General features: G+C 38.2%; 1 protein-coding gene across 1 annotated transcript in view; it reads right to left on the minus strand.

Annotated features, from left to right (window-relative positions):
• Nucleotides 1-13721, minus strand: part of TTC17 (tetratricopeptide repeat domain 17) — a 56565-nt gene that overhangs the window by 6694 nt on the left and 36150 nt on the right. Inside the window, exons 17-21 of the mRNA XM_032111729.1 lie at nucleotides 4433-4603; nucleotides 3799-4049; nucleotides 3108-3273; nucleotides 666-786; nucleotides 186-345 (exon numbers count right to left, since the gene is read on the minus strand). Coding sequence (XP_031967620.1) covers nucleotides 186-345; nucleotides 666-786; nucleotides 3108-3273; nucleotides 3799-4049; nucleotides 4433-4603 — 869 coding nt within the window. The remainder of the gene's footprint in view (nucleotides 1-185; nucleotides 346-665; nucleotides 787-3107; nucleotides 3274-3798; nucleotides 4050-4432; nucleotides 4604-13721) is intronic.

Here is a 13721-nt window from a genome sequence, read left to right on the forward strand (position 1 = left end):
CAAGGCCAGACTGTAGGTAGCTGGGAAAACATTCTGGTAAACTTTCATGTTGCACTGTTCTTACAGTTTTATCCAGGCATTCACTCACTGAAAGTCACCTCTGGAGACAAGGCACTGAGCTAAATGCATCCTGAATCTGCCATGGTATGACCATTTTTGTGTGACAGCCTTCAGCTCTGGCATACCTCTTTCAGTTGACTTTCTCCAGTGTAATGCAAGCTGGCCCGACTAGAGACACCTTGCAGGTGGTCCAAAGTATGCATACTGGCTGGGAGGTTTGGGTTACAAAGGGGCTCCATGGCTGGTTCCTGCAGCTGTGTGGCAAAATCAATGTGTTCTGTAATGCTACAAATATCATAAAACAAGTCAAATTAGTTAAGAGAACACAATAGTCATTAGAAAGGTCTCTAGTGAAAGTAAACTACCCAGAACCTGGCAGAATCTCATTTGAGCAGCTCAAGAAGCAAAAGGAAATGGATCTTTCATCTGCACTTGTGCTTTTCTTTGCAAGCCTAATTGATGAAATCCCACATCATGCTTTCAAGCTTCTTAGAAATCCTGGCAGTTCTTTCGTAATAACATAAAATCTTCAGTTTACACACACTGAAGACCACGTCTTGCTTTGTGTAATTAACTTACTTAGGGTTCATATCCACAATACTCACTCAATGTTTTTAGCAGAAACAGCAAGCCACGTGCTGGCTACAGTTGTCAGCTCTACCCTGCGGAGCTTCAGGCATTCATCAGGACTTGGCCAGCCAAGGCTACGGTAGTCACGCCTTTTTCCTTGAGAAAGTAAAACAAAAATAGAAGAAACTTTCTGGAAGGGGAAACACATTCTACTTCAGTACAATGATTCTTAAAATACTTGATACCAGTAGATACATCCCCTACATTATAAAAGTCACTGTCTTGCAGACACATTTCTTTAACAACATTCCTGAACCTAAAGGGACTGAATGGGGCTGGTAGGATGCACAGACAGAACCAGATTGTGTGCAAGACAGATCAGGAAATAAGGTTTCAAAACCTGTTTCATTACACTTTTTCCAAAACTACAGATTAAGAAGAATTGCCACTCTTGTTTACAGGTAGTGTCTCTACTTAAATGTCCTTAAACCAAGTTTGTGAGTCATCATTAATGTTCTACAGCTACAGTTAAAAACTAATTAAAGTTGATTGGTCTATCTTTTGACAATTTCAGGCAAAAAATACTGCCAATATTGTTCAATGAGTATTATCTGAGACAGTCAGTGGCTTTTACTGTGTTCTTACACTCAATATAGCAACACTCCTGAAACTATTTAACAATTAGACTTCAGCTCTCCCATTCTGCAGAGAAGCAAAGCAAGGCAGGGAAAGCTTAAATAACTTGCTTTATGTTAACAAATGGTTCACTGAGAGAAACAAGAACCTGATCTTCACATCTGAACTAAAGCCTACTGAAATCTTTCCCTCAATTTGGTGGATACTGTATCAAGTCCTAGGAAAATAGCCTGCGTCAAATGTTAGGAAACATTTTCCTCTTGTATCAGAAACATCCAAACTATTTGGAATGTAAGAAAAACTCACTATAGCAGATTTGCACAGTGGAGAGCCAAGTTTAACAACATGCCAGTCCATCAAACCAGCTATGTAGACAACATTTCAGTATTTATTTCTAGTTACATGAAATTTTGCCCATTTGGATGTAATTCCTATTTCTCATCCAAGTTATAGTAAACCACTTCATCATAATTTTGCAAATAACGAAGATGTCTGCAATACCATGTGTGTTGTAAAGTATTGTGATAAAAGGGAAATTAATTTCGAGATACAAAGGGAAATTTCAGAGGGAAATGATCAGTTCTCATCACCACCACTGTGAACTATCTGATTGCAAGTTCTTACTGGCAAAGGACATCAAGAGGTATGGAAATGCTGCAGAGACAGTTCAATAGCCTGGGAAGGAGAGAAACGCAGGACAGATACCATCATTCCCCCATTCTACCAAGAACTCCCCATGTGACCTTTGATGTGTTACTTAAATTTTGATGATTTAGTTCTTGCAAAGAGGATGCCAGCCAACCCTGCCTCACAGGAATGCTGGGAAGATCACTTTATAATTGAGGGATGGCATGTAATAAAGCCACAGAAGTAACTCAGAGGGAAAGAAGAGAAACACCAAGGAAAGGACAGGTATGTGCTCACAATTGATAGTCTGTTTTCATGTATTCCTTCCCCCCTGCAGTCTAAATATTTAATTCAATAACCTACATTTGTCAGTTGCTAAAAAAAGGAGCTTGTTAAAGATTTAATGTAAAAGCCTTCAAAATGTGAAATCACTTTCCAGGTCATCAAATCATCAAGGACTAAGAAGCACTGTAGAACTTAGCTTACACATCAGTCCCACAATATTAAGATTTTAGCAATGTTGAAAGGTAAGACAAAAAGTATGGGGCCCACTTGCTTGGGTTTTATTCTTTGCCACCATTTTAACAGACTGCTCTACAATTCCTGTTACTCAACTAGCAACAACTCCCATCTGCCTCTCAAAATCTCATCTGTGTTGGTGCAAAACTCTACTCTTCTGTAACTCCAGTGTTCTGGAAGACAGTCTCTAAGTTTTCTCTTATAAACAATTATAGCAGAGCACTTAATTTTTATTTACTTCATTTTTTCACTAATCTTTCAGCTCTTTCTCTTTGAGTTGTATGTCTTACGCTTAGCCAGAAGTCAGTCCAAACTCTTATTCTGCATCCTGATGAACTAACTTCTCTGCCCATTCAGTTACTCAAAAGAGATCACTTAAGTCTCCTCTCTCTTTTACAACTTCTACTCACAATACCTACCTCTTTCATCCTCCACTTTCACCACCTCATCACCAGAAGTTTTGGAAATTAACTTCACTCAATACATAAAGTTAGGCTGCACTTCATCAAGAAGGTGCAGATGGAAGAGATTTCTTATTCTTCCATGTACTCATCTAGAGGGGACATTTCACTACATAGTCTTTGTGATGCTTATTTTCAGTAATAAACCAGTGTACTATAAAGGCTGCAAAGGAAATAAACCATAATAATACAAAAGCTGCAAATGATTTGCTTTCTCTAGAAGCAGCAGGTTACCTATTGGTCCAGGAGAAGGTATCTTTGGTCCACTGATCTCTAGGGCAGTTTGGTAAAAGTTTTCAGTTTCTGCATTAGTCCCTTCTTCCACATTTTTCCCAACTGGCTCCTGGAGATCCAAGCTTTCAGCTTTCGGTTTCTTTAAACGTTTGACCTGAAAAGTGATCTACCAAAAGAACAGTATTAGCAAGGTTAACAGTAAGAAACACCATGTTACCAGCTCCAATGCACCACTTGTTTTAGTCCAAAGATGTTACAGATGAGACCTTTGTCTCTCTCCTTTCCTCCCCATCTCAACCCATTCTCAAAGCCTGCATCACACCATGCAAACAAAGTACACAACTTCTGATCTCCAAAGCAGGAGAAAATCAGTTTAACTGCTGGAGAACTGAAAGGCATTTTTCATTATATATTTTACTGGTAACATGAAGACAACAGAGACTTCTGTGTTTTCATGCCGACCAGAACTTTCGGTTAAAATCTTTTTTCATTTTTAACTGTGAGCAAGAAGCTGGTGCTGGATTGAAATTACTTGTTTAGTTCACACCACCAATCAACAACTACATCTTTTAGGCCCATAGGGGAAGTTCATAGATCTGTATCTTCCAGTGTTAAACCCCCTGAACTGTTCTCATCTTTCCCTCCCCCACAACAGTTAGTTCAAGAATTAAGTAAACTCATTCAAACTTACCCATTCAGCTTCATCATCATCACCACAGTCCCCAAAACAGGAGCTGGCCAGTCCATCCTGAGATCCCTTCTTCAGGACCCGGATTCCCTGTAAGTCCATTCGACGACCTTTTACCTCCAGTGCCCCTTCAAAAGCTTCCTGAGGCCAAGAATTTTCAAACTCATCCACCAAAGCCAGCATCTCTTCAGACATCTGATCATCTTCTAAACCCTCCACTCCTTCTGAACCGTTGCTTTCTGCAGTGACTGTGTCTAAGAGGGAATACCATAAAAATCTTCAAAAATTATTTTCCCTGTTTTAAAAGATTCTTTTATACAGTTTGTAAAATTGTTTTGTATAAAAAGAATGTTTTTGCTGTGACCTGACTTTTCTGCTTGCACAACCCAAGTATCACTGATTACTTGCTGCACACTGCAAAAAGCGAGAACTAGTCAATGCAGACTTCCCCACTGCAAATAAGCATCCGTATTATGCCTGGAGAAGAATGGTGAAGAGAATCAAACTAGTCTATGGGTTACTTGTTATTTTAGGGACACAGAGGGGGAAACAGCTTCTCGGAGGAAAACAGAAAGCTCTTCTGAAAAATCTAGAAACTATTTAATTTGCCATAACTGATTTTGTAAGGCTGACTTACTTTCCAGTCTCAAGAAGGAGGGATCCCTTGCTGAACTCTGAGTAAGGACTTCTGGATCTTCTGTACCTCCCTCAGAGTGTCTTTCTGTCACTGCTGTAGCTGACTCATAGTGGTCATCAAAGTATTTCTCCTTGCCATAACTGCCATCTGTATTTTTCTCATGACAGTGGCCTGAAAGAGAGAAATTTACTGATATACCAAGAGAGAAAGCTCCTCCTGGATACAAGTGCAGAAGCTGTATTGTGGAAGCTACCATCTTCTAGTTTCTACATATGGATTAAAAAAATAATTCTACAAGGTATCAAAGACTTCATTCAGCGATTAAAAAACTGATCTCCCCATTGACAAGGGAGATCATGTAAAACAGTTACAGGAAACTATGTTATTAGGTATGTATGTGAACTGCTAATGAAAGAAAAATCAGCTGCCTTCCAAGGGAAGGGTTACACAGGACATGACAAATTACTGTGTGCTGGTAGCAACTCCAATGAACACTCCCAAGACATGTTTTAGTGACAATGCACCATATGAAGGGGTTGCCTGCCATATGAACTTTCACTTAAGACACCATCGTGGTCACCACGCTTACTTGCAAGAGGAAAAGGGCCAAGGCAGACTGGACTGGGAATACCAGACTCTGACCTTCTGTGCAAGCAACAGACAGCACCTTGGTATGACTATAGCTCATTAAACAGTCAGACAAAAGCCAAGAGCATTAATCTGTGCAAAAAATCAGAAATTTATACAGCTGAAAATGTAACGTCTATAATTTTGTGCTCAAGTTACAAGTTCACATTCCACAAAATGCAAAGAGCTAGGAATAACACAAAAAAAAATCTAAATGTAGAGTCAGTAATGAGCAGAAACAAAAAAGCGCACACTTGCAATAGTAGCCTTTGAGCATCCTTCAGTGCCACATAAGCAGTCAGACAGTTTAAAGGGTGGCCACCTGCATCTTTGTAACAATATTTTTGATAACAAGTACATTTTAACTACAGATCTCAGATTTTCTCACACAGATTACTTCCCAGGGCCACAGGTGTTTAGGGAGCACAGCTAATGACACGATTCTCCACGTGTGACAGGCTGGGAACTGCCCCAAATCCCAAGGCGCAGCTACAGGGCTGAGACACAGACTGGGTGCACCTGTCTCATCACACAGGAAGCCTGTCACCCCAGAGAAAAACATATTCCATGTACTTAGCTACTGCTCTCAAACTCCTCCTTCCTTTATTATAATCACTTGTGAGTGAAAATAGTACACATATACAAATGGATTAAGCGCACAGTTGAATAAAAGAAAAATTAAGTGCGAGATTCTCAAGTACAATCCCCATTCCACCTTCCTGAACGCAAATTGTATTTCTCTACGCTTCTGGGAAGAATTTTTTTTTTCAACCAGCAGCATAAAATAACAAGAATGTGAATAAAGTAGATCAGTGACTCTTTTCTACTTCACACAATGATCCCAACAAAAGAATAATTTTAGGTTTTACTCCTTTATCAGGCCAGTGGGATGAGAGGATGGTTCTAACTCTCATGTAAGGGTAACCTGTTCCACTGCTTCTCTGCAAAGTGAAAACAACAGCTTTTAGCTTTCTGCTTCTCCATCTGAGAACACTCAGGTGCCATATTTGGAGGAGAAACAGACCAGTATTTTCTCTGTGGGTAAGAGTGACAAAAATCAAACAAATTAAACTGTTTATAAACCCTTTGGGAAAACTATTTATTGTCCTACCTTTTCTGCTCTATGTAAGAAGACAAACAATGAGTAAATATATAAAACAGAAGCAATTAACTTCATAAACTCTTCTAACATCTACCATACAGTTATACTCAGCCTTTTCTACTCTATCAGTCATTGATTCTTTCTTCAATTCCCTGCCCACCTCTCCCATTCTGCCAATAAAAAATTAATTGGTTTCATTAAAAAAAAAAAAAAAAAAAAAGAAGAAAAAGAAGATGATATATGGAGATCTTCATGTTTAGTTTATGAGAAATGGTGCACACAGAACTCTTAAGCTACCCCCACCTGACATCAACCCAGCCTAATTTCAATGCAAGTCAGGTGCTTCTCAGTAATGTGATGACCACAATTCCCTTTGCTGAAGATCCACTCATCATTATTAGGAAGAAAGAAGCAAAGGGGCTCAAACCCAGACAACTATTTTTAATTGAAATCAAAATGCCAAAAAGAATTAAAAAAGCTGGAAAGTGCAAGCAGACAGAAAAAAAAAATGATGGCACTTAAAAGTCTACTTAACACCAACTCTGTTAATATTAATTTACAAACACTGACAGCTAAAAACAGACTAGATGACTGTGCTGGCTTTCTTGGGATCTGAGAACTGCTATATATAGAAACCTGAGTGACCTAATTTTTTCAAATTGCTGCTTTCAGTTGTCTGATGTTGCTGGAGACTACGATGCTAGTTGAAAAACCAATGGAAGCTGAAGATCTCTAGTGAGTGAACCATGAGACGGGTGGTACTGAAACACTGCAAGTCAGAACTTCACAGCTTCTGTCAGCCAGATGCCTGAAGCCCACCAGGGAAGTCCAGTGGGGAAGAGTGTGAGACCAGCAAGGGAACAACACAGCCCCAAACTCCAGGCACATTCTCTGTCTACAGAACTTTGGTCATATCACTGTGATACTTCCAGCACCTTTGTTGTGCAAAGGACAAAAGTGACCACTGACCTACAAATGCTCAGCTATTTATTATTAATATTTCACATATGTTCTGGCTGTCTAAATCTGCACATACGAATTTTGGGTGTAAAGTCCTGGCACAGTGATATTACAGCTACAAAACTTGGAAGTCTAAAACTTCTACATGCTACTTGGTAACTTCAGCTTACTCCATCCTGAAAATTTACTAGAGAAGGATCACTTTCTTGCCCATTTATTTTCTGAGAGCAGCTGCTGTCACTTTTCCTATTGATTCTGTACAGCTAAGAAAGCTCAGAGGGAAGTGGATCAGAGTCTGTCTTATCTTGTGTATTATGACACCTGGCTACCAAATTCCAGACAGCGAAACAAAAATCATAGTGATGGCACAAAACAAATGTCTAGGTCTTTATTTAAAGTGATGCAAATAACACAAATAGTCTGTGCCAGGTTAATGTAGAAATCGGCAGAAAAAAACCACAGAGTAGCTCCTAATTTACAAAAGGAAATCCTCTGGAGAAAAAAGCAAATACAAACTCTAAACTGAAGCATTGAGACTTTGAGATTAAAAGCAGAACACAATATTGCATATTAAAGGACTCTATTCCCATATTATTATAACTTGTAATTTTTTTGGCCAATGTGAACACACTCATACAGCATTAGCACAAACCAAACTTTAAATATAGGAAAGATTTGTTCAATTAGCCATCCCATTTAATATCAACCACCTTCATGATTTTCAGGATCCTTCTCAAATGTCCACTGAAGCTGTGGTACCTACTGCAATTGGTAGGGCTGAAAAACCTTAGAGAGAAAGTTAGTCTCAAGTTCTTTAGAACAGGGTGATTCCAATCTCTTAAGCTGAAATCCACTTAGAATAAAGAGGGAAGCACCCAGAGTGTTGACATCTGTCACAAGGAAGGAGAAATATTTAGGAGGGAGAAGTGATGCAGTAACTGAAGACTTGCTCCATCTATGAATGGATAACAAATACTTACTCTGAACCATACTTAATGTTGCCATATTTCTCAGAAAAGTCACACTTGGAAACAATTACGAACCTTCCTTATGACATGAACTTTTCTGGGGCTACGTGTTTGTGTTTTTTTTTTTTTTTTTGTCTGAGAGCAAATTTCTGCCAATTTAGGTGACCCCAGATGCTCAGATTGAAAGCCACTTACCTAAGACAAGGAAAGAAATGTAGGAAGTATGAAAAAGAGGAAAGATGAACAAACAACACCCCCAGTGTATCACATGGAAGTACTGCACCTTGAGTAAGGTCTTCAAAGTAATCAAACCTCACTATTAAATTGGGCACTGATTGTTCTAAAAATCTAAATTAACTGCCACTGTAGCTGTTTGTTTCTTGTGGTATATCTGGCAGAGAGAATGAGGCCTCAGTAAATATTTTCACTGATTCCTATATACCAACTAAAGATGCATGACTTGGTGTCATCAACAGCATTAGAAATAAAAAGTAAAATTATCTCCAATCTTTGGTCAGCACAAAATTTTTACTGACATTTAGTTCTTTGTCAGTGCAGAGCCTGCAAAATATGGCATTCCTAACTCCACCATCTATGTTCCAACATCCTAGTTTTATGAAAATTATTGGGTCCTGACTTCTAATGTTATACAGACTAGTTCCCTTAAAATTTTTTCAGTACATATTTAGAAATTACAATGGCAGTATAATGCCTCAGAACTAAAAGTCAAGTCATTTTAAATTTAGGTACTGATTTTTTTCCCCCTACAATCTGGAATAAACAGAGCTGCATTATCTCCTGAATTATTACAAGATTCAAAGACTGTTGCTGTAGTCAGTGACTTGCATTAGGTTAGGCAAAATGCATGTTATCTGGAAATATGTGTCATTTAAATGATTTGCCTCTTTATGGGTAAATCATGTCAAGAGAGAACTGTACTTAATACAGATGTAAGTCAGCCTAATACCTGAGTTGTCAGAGCAAAGAACAAACTGAAACCAAGCTGCTAACAGGAGTTATTAACTCCATACTTATTTTTTATGAATGCTTAAAACTAGTATTCCCCACAGTGAAATTCAGTAAAGACAGCTTTTTTTCTTTTTGCAGTAGGAATGACATATCACTGAGCTCAATGGAAATAAGTTTCAATCCCTGCAGCAGATGAACAGTCTCATCTAGAGACATCTCAGCAGCAGTGCATCAATAAAGAGTCTTTTTTTTACTTTTGCTAGTCACTGCTTACAGATACAGAGACACATAAGCCAGAGTGGGTGCTGTATTACCATTTTACATTTGAGAATGGGTAACAATGCTGCTCATAGGTCATGTGAAAAATTTAGGTGTGCTCACTACTTGAGTGACATCTTATATTCCCAATTAGGCTAAAATATATTCATTACAGAAATTAAACTGAAACCCAGCACACCATCACCCATCACTTTTATAGAACCAGTCTTGTTCGGTGCTTTGTGTCACAGGCAATGTAATTTACCAGGATTTACAAAAATAATTTGGAATGAGAGAACTCAGCTACCAGAACCTTTTGTGCATCTAAAACTACTGGGATCTCAGACATCAACATTTGGGCTAAATGAGCACCTTAAGAACAGTCTTACTTTCTGCACCACAGTGACTTGGTTGCAATCTGACATTAACAAGCCAGGGAAGTGTCACAGGGAAGTGATGTTTGGGAGACCATCCTCTAGACAACATAAAAACATGAACTTTGACTTTCATGGCAACGTTAACACTGGTGATTAACACACTGCATACTCTAATTGCCTTGACCTTTCAAGATGAACATGGCAATTTCCTAAAGATCTTCTGAGATGTTAACAGCAACCATGTTATTCCAATCACATATGAACAGATATTTGATTGCAAAGCATTTGCCAAGGGAAAAAAATGCAAGCCACTTCTTTTGAGGTGAGTTTTAAAAGCAATAGGATGAGCAGTAACTAGAGAAGAGACCTATCTTTAGCAGCTATTGCTGCTCTGCTTACCTTAATCATAAATTAACATGGTTCTATCTATATTCTGCTTACAGTTAATGCAGTCCTTTTCTTACTGTTTTCATGAAAAAAATACAAATTTATACTTCAAAATGAATCCCATGATTGAGCTCTGAAAGCAGAAACTGCACAACACTTAGGACTGAACAGGATTGCCATCAAAAAGGTTACAGGCCATACCTGCTGAACTGTACAACTGCGCTGAACTCCAGGAGCAACACCAAACAAATTTGTTGCTTTCCAAACACGCAAGCATAAAAAAAATACAACTAAAGAATTCTCAGTTAATTTTTAGTGAAAAATGATCAACAAAGCAATAGACCAGGTAAGTAAAAGGAGAAGAAGACTAAGTTTTAATTAGAATTACCTGGCTGCACAATACTGACCTGTGAATGTTTGCTAGGTCTGTATTTAGCTCAAGAGAAATACAATACCACATATTGACTGTGCACTACAGGACCCAGGAAGGATACAAAGCAGGTGGGCAACCTACATCTGCAGAAGCATAAAACAGTTCACAGCCTTGTTGCTGACTTGAAAAGCAACCAGCCCAAGCAGTGGTCAGTCTTGCTCTCTCTGAACCCAACAGTATCACTGCTGATTGCAACCATGCACGACTCAGCTCCAGAACAGTAACATCAGCAGACCTCCAGTGCCTTTCACAGTTGTAACACACTGGATAAACCAATAAAAAGACATATCTACTACCCACATATCATCATAACTTCTGTTCTGGATAACAAAAACCAGATTGCAGTAAGTTCCCTCTCTGATAAAGTTAAGTATCAGTGAGAGTATTGAAATAGAATGAGTAGTGTAGTGACCAAATTTTAAACTAAGCTTTTACTGTGTTTTCTCCCTACACACACAAACACTATTTGCTAATTTTTAGCTTTTTCCTTTAATATAAATCCTCCTTTGAAAAGCCAGAAGTTACAGGACAAAAATAAACATTTTCAAAGGACAGGACAAACTACTGATTGAAAAAGTGAAGTATGGAAAACAAATAATGAAAAGCAAAATGAAGTATTTTAAAAGTTGATTTTCATAAATTCCTCCCTTTGATAGCCAATGGCCCTTCTTCAAAGATGAAGAGAGGCATGCTCAAAATAGAATAGTCAGAAAAGAACTAAATAAAAAGCTTCCATTTGATGCATAGCAAAAACCAGAATGACAATTTACGCCATCAAAATTTAGGCTGAAGCAGACAAAATGAAGCATACAAAAGTTCTTTCTCTTTTATTATTTATTCCAACAACAGTTTTCCAGTTAAGAGGTTTATATGGTAAAACTGTTCTTACTCATAGGAAGTTTTAAAATCTGATTTGTAGCCAAAAAGATGCCTCTAAATTGCCTTAGCTATAGATTTAAAGGTTATCTATTTGTCTCATCACAGCAGTTCTGACTAAACCTTTCAAAACATACAAATGCCAACAATACATAACCAGATTTCTTGATCATATTGAGAGAAAAACTTCACCACCGCGTAATAGACCACTCCCTGAAGAACAGATACAAAAATTCTCCTTATGAAATATAAAGAAGTGACAAATAAAACATGGGAAAAAAATTAAAGGGGAAGAGAAACCTATTTAAAATACAACAATAATGCAGTTTAATAAGGGACATGTGTGCAAAACATTCGGAAGAATTCAGCAGGCTACTCTTTAACAGCGTAGAAAATGTCAACCTTCCTCCCAGCAACAGGGAGCTGAAAACTGAAGAGATTGACCACCTAAAGCCTTCACTCTCCTCCTTCCTCTCCACCCACTAAAATAAGAGCTTTTTTCACAATGCACATCTAGAAGCAGAAACTTACTCTATGATGCCAGGAATAGAGCCTAAAACATAGAAACATCTAAATGTAACCCCCCAATAATCCTGTCAGTGAATAAAAGAAGACTAGAAAATGTCTCTTTCATAGAACCCTCTTTCTATATATGGAGCAGAAAGGTAAGTAGCCCTCCAGTCTGAATTTCAGTCTGTGTCTCAAGAGTAATGATTTTTTTCTTCTTGTTTGTTTTGGGGAAAGAGAGGAAAAAAAGCAAGAGAAATAAGCACATAAAAAGTTCTGAAGACAAAGGCTTGTCCTCAGTGACTGCTCCTTGGGCCATATTTTTTTACTGTAGATAAGAAAATAGCTACTTATGAATTTCTTAACAATAAACACTCACCCACAGTAGATCACAATATAAGGCATGCTGTGAATATTAAATAACTAATATTTAGATTCCTGTACACAACACAATTGTGAAATCTGTTTATAATTAAGCCAAAGAAAATTCTTAGTTTAAGTATCATTAGCATAAGCAAAGCCTACAGTGGCCTGCATTTTTTTTTCCTCTTTCTAATCTTTTCTCTTTTCCACCAACCTATTATGCTAAACATCACATATTTTGTAGATTCCAACAGATCCTAAGTATCTACGAACTCAAGTCTAAAAAGGATTTTAAGTAAAACAGTAACCTACTACTGAGAAATGGCATCATATAGTTAAACTCTACAGGAGTCAACTACTCCACTGTGGGTTACTGTTAGCTTCCCACTTCTCTGAACGCAAGGGGTTGAAACTCCAAAGCCAAGGAAAGGCCTTATGTATGTCTTTTGATTACCACTCTGTCTGTAAAGTTTGCACCATATACTGGAATTTAAACAATATACCACAGGCACATGATTCCATGTTTTTTATTTTGAGAAAATGTTTTGATAAGCTGTATTTACGTTTATCTGCATATCTCTTCACTAGGTTATACTGCTCAGCAAGAGCAGATTATGAGTCAGACTCGATCCACGACAATTTAGAGATTTGTTTGGAATAGATATCCATGCAACTGCTCCTCCTAACTGGACATCAAAGCAGAGGTACTGACAAGCTCAAACAGCAAACCAGTGTGTTAACTGGTCAGGTAAGCCTGTCCCTTACTAACCTAAGAGAGCTTTTAAGTGCATGGCAGTTTGCCTGACAGGGCACATCCTACACAAATCCATTAAAAAGCAGAACTGCTGCTGTAAATAGGATTTAAAAAAAAAAAATCCTGGTGTTGACGGAATGATGATCAAGAAGCAGATTAGTCTTTTCTTCAGTAAGGAATATCTGCAGAAGGTTGTTTGACAAGAATACTGCCAACCACCCTAGATTAGAATTCAACAAGAAAACACTCTCTTCACACTGCCAGAACAGTACGAAGTCATAGAATAGCTACTGCAGAAAGACTAGAAATTTTTGGAAGAATGTCCCTTCTCCCCAAAATGGCTACATTCAAGAAGCTTCAATCTCTTCCTCTAGGGAAATGCTGAACTGTCCTAGTTTCAGTCTCTAGTAGCCAGAACAGATGATAGATTTAAAGCTTTGAAGACAGTCAGAGCACAACACAAACTCACATGAACCAGGCAACCAACCTTAAAAGGAAAAAACAAATCAATAAAGCAGACAGATCAGGGGTAGTTAAGTGCCTGGCACTCCATGGCTCAGCATGCAGTGCTCATTTCAATCTGAGCACATGGCATTGCACGCTGCTTTGAGACAACCTCCACATGACTCATTACAGGCTGAGGCTACACATCATCACTTTACAAGTTCTCAGATTTAAGCCAAGTGAATACAGCCTTCAAGGTCTTGG

This window comes from Corvus moneduloides, chromosome 6 (assembly GCF_009650955.1).
Source record: "Corvus moneduloides isolate bCorMon1 chromosome 6, bCorMon1.pri, whole genome shotgun sequence".
In the NCBI taxonomy this organism is placed as follows: domain Eukaryota; kingdom Metazoa; phylum Chordata; class Aves; order Passeriformes; family Corvidae; genus Corvus; species Corvus moneduloides.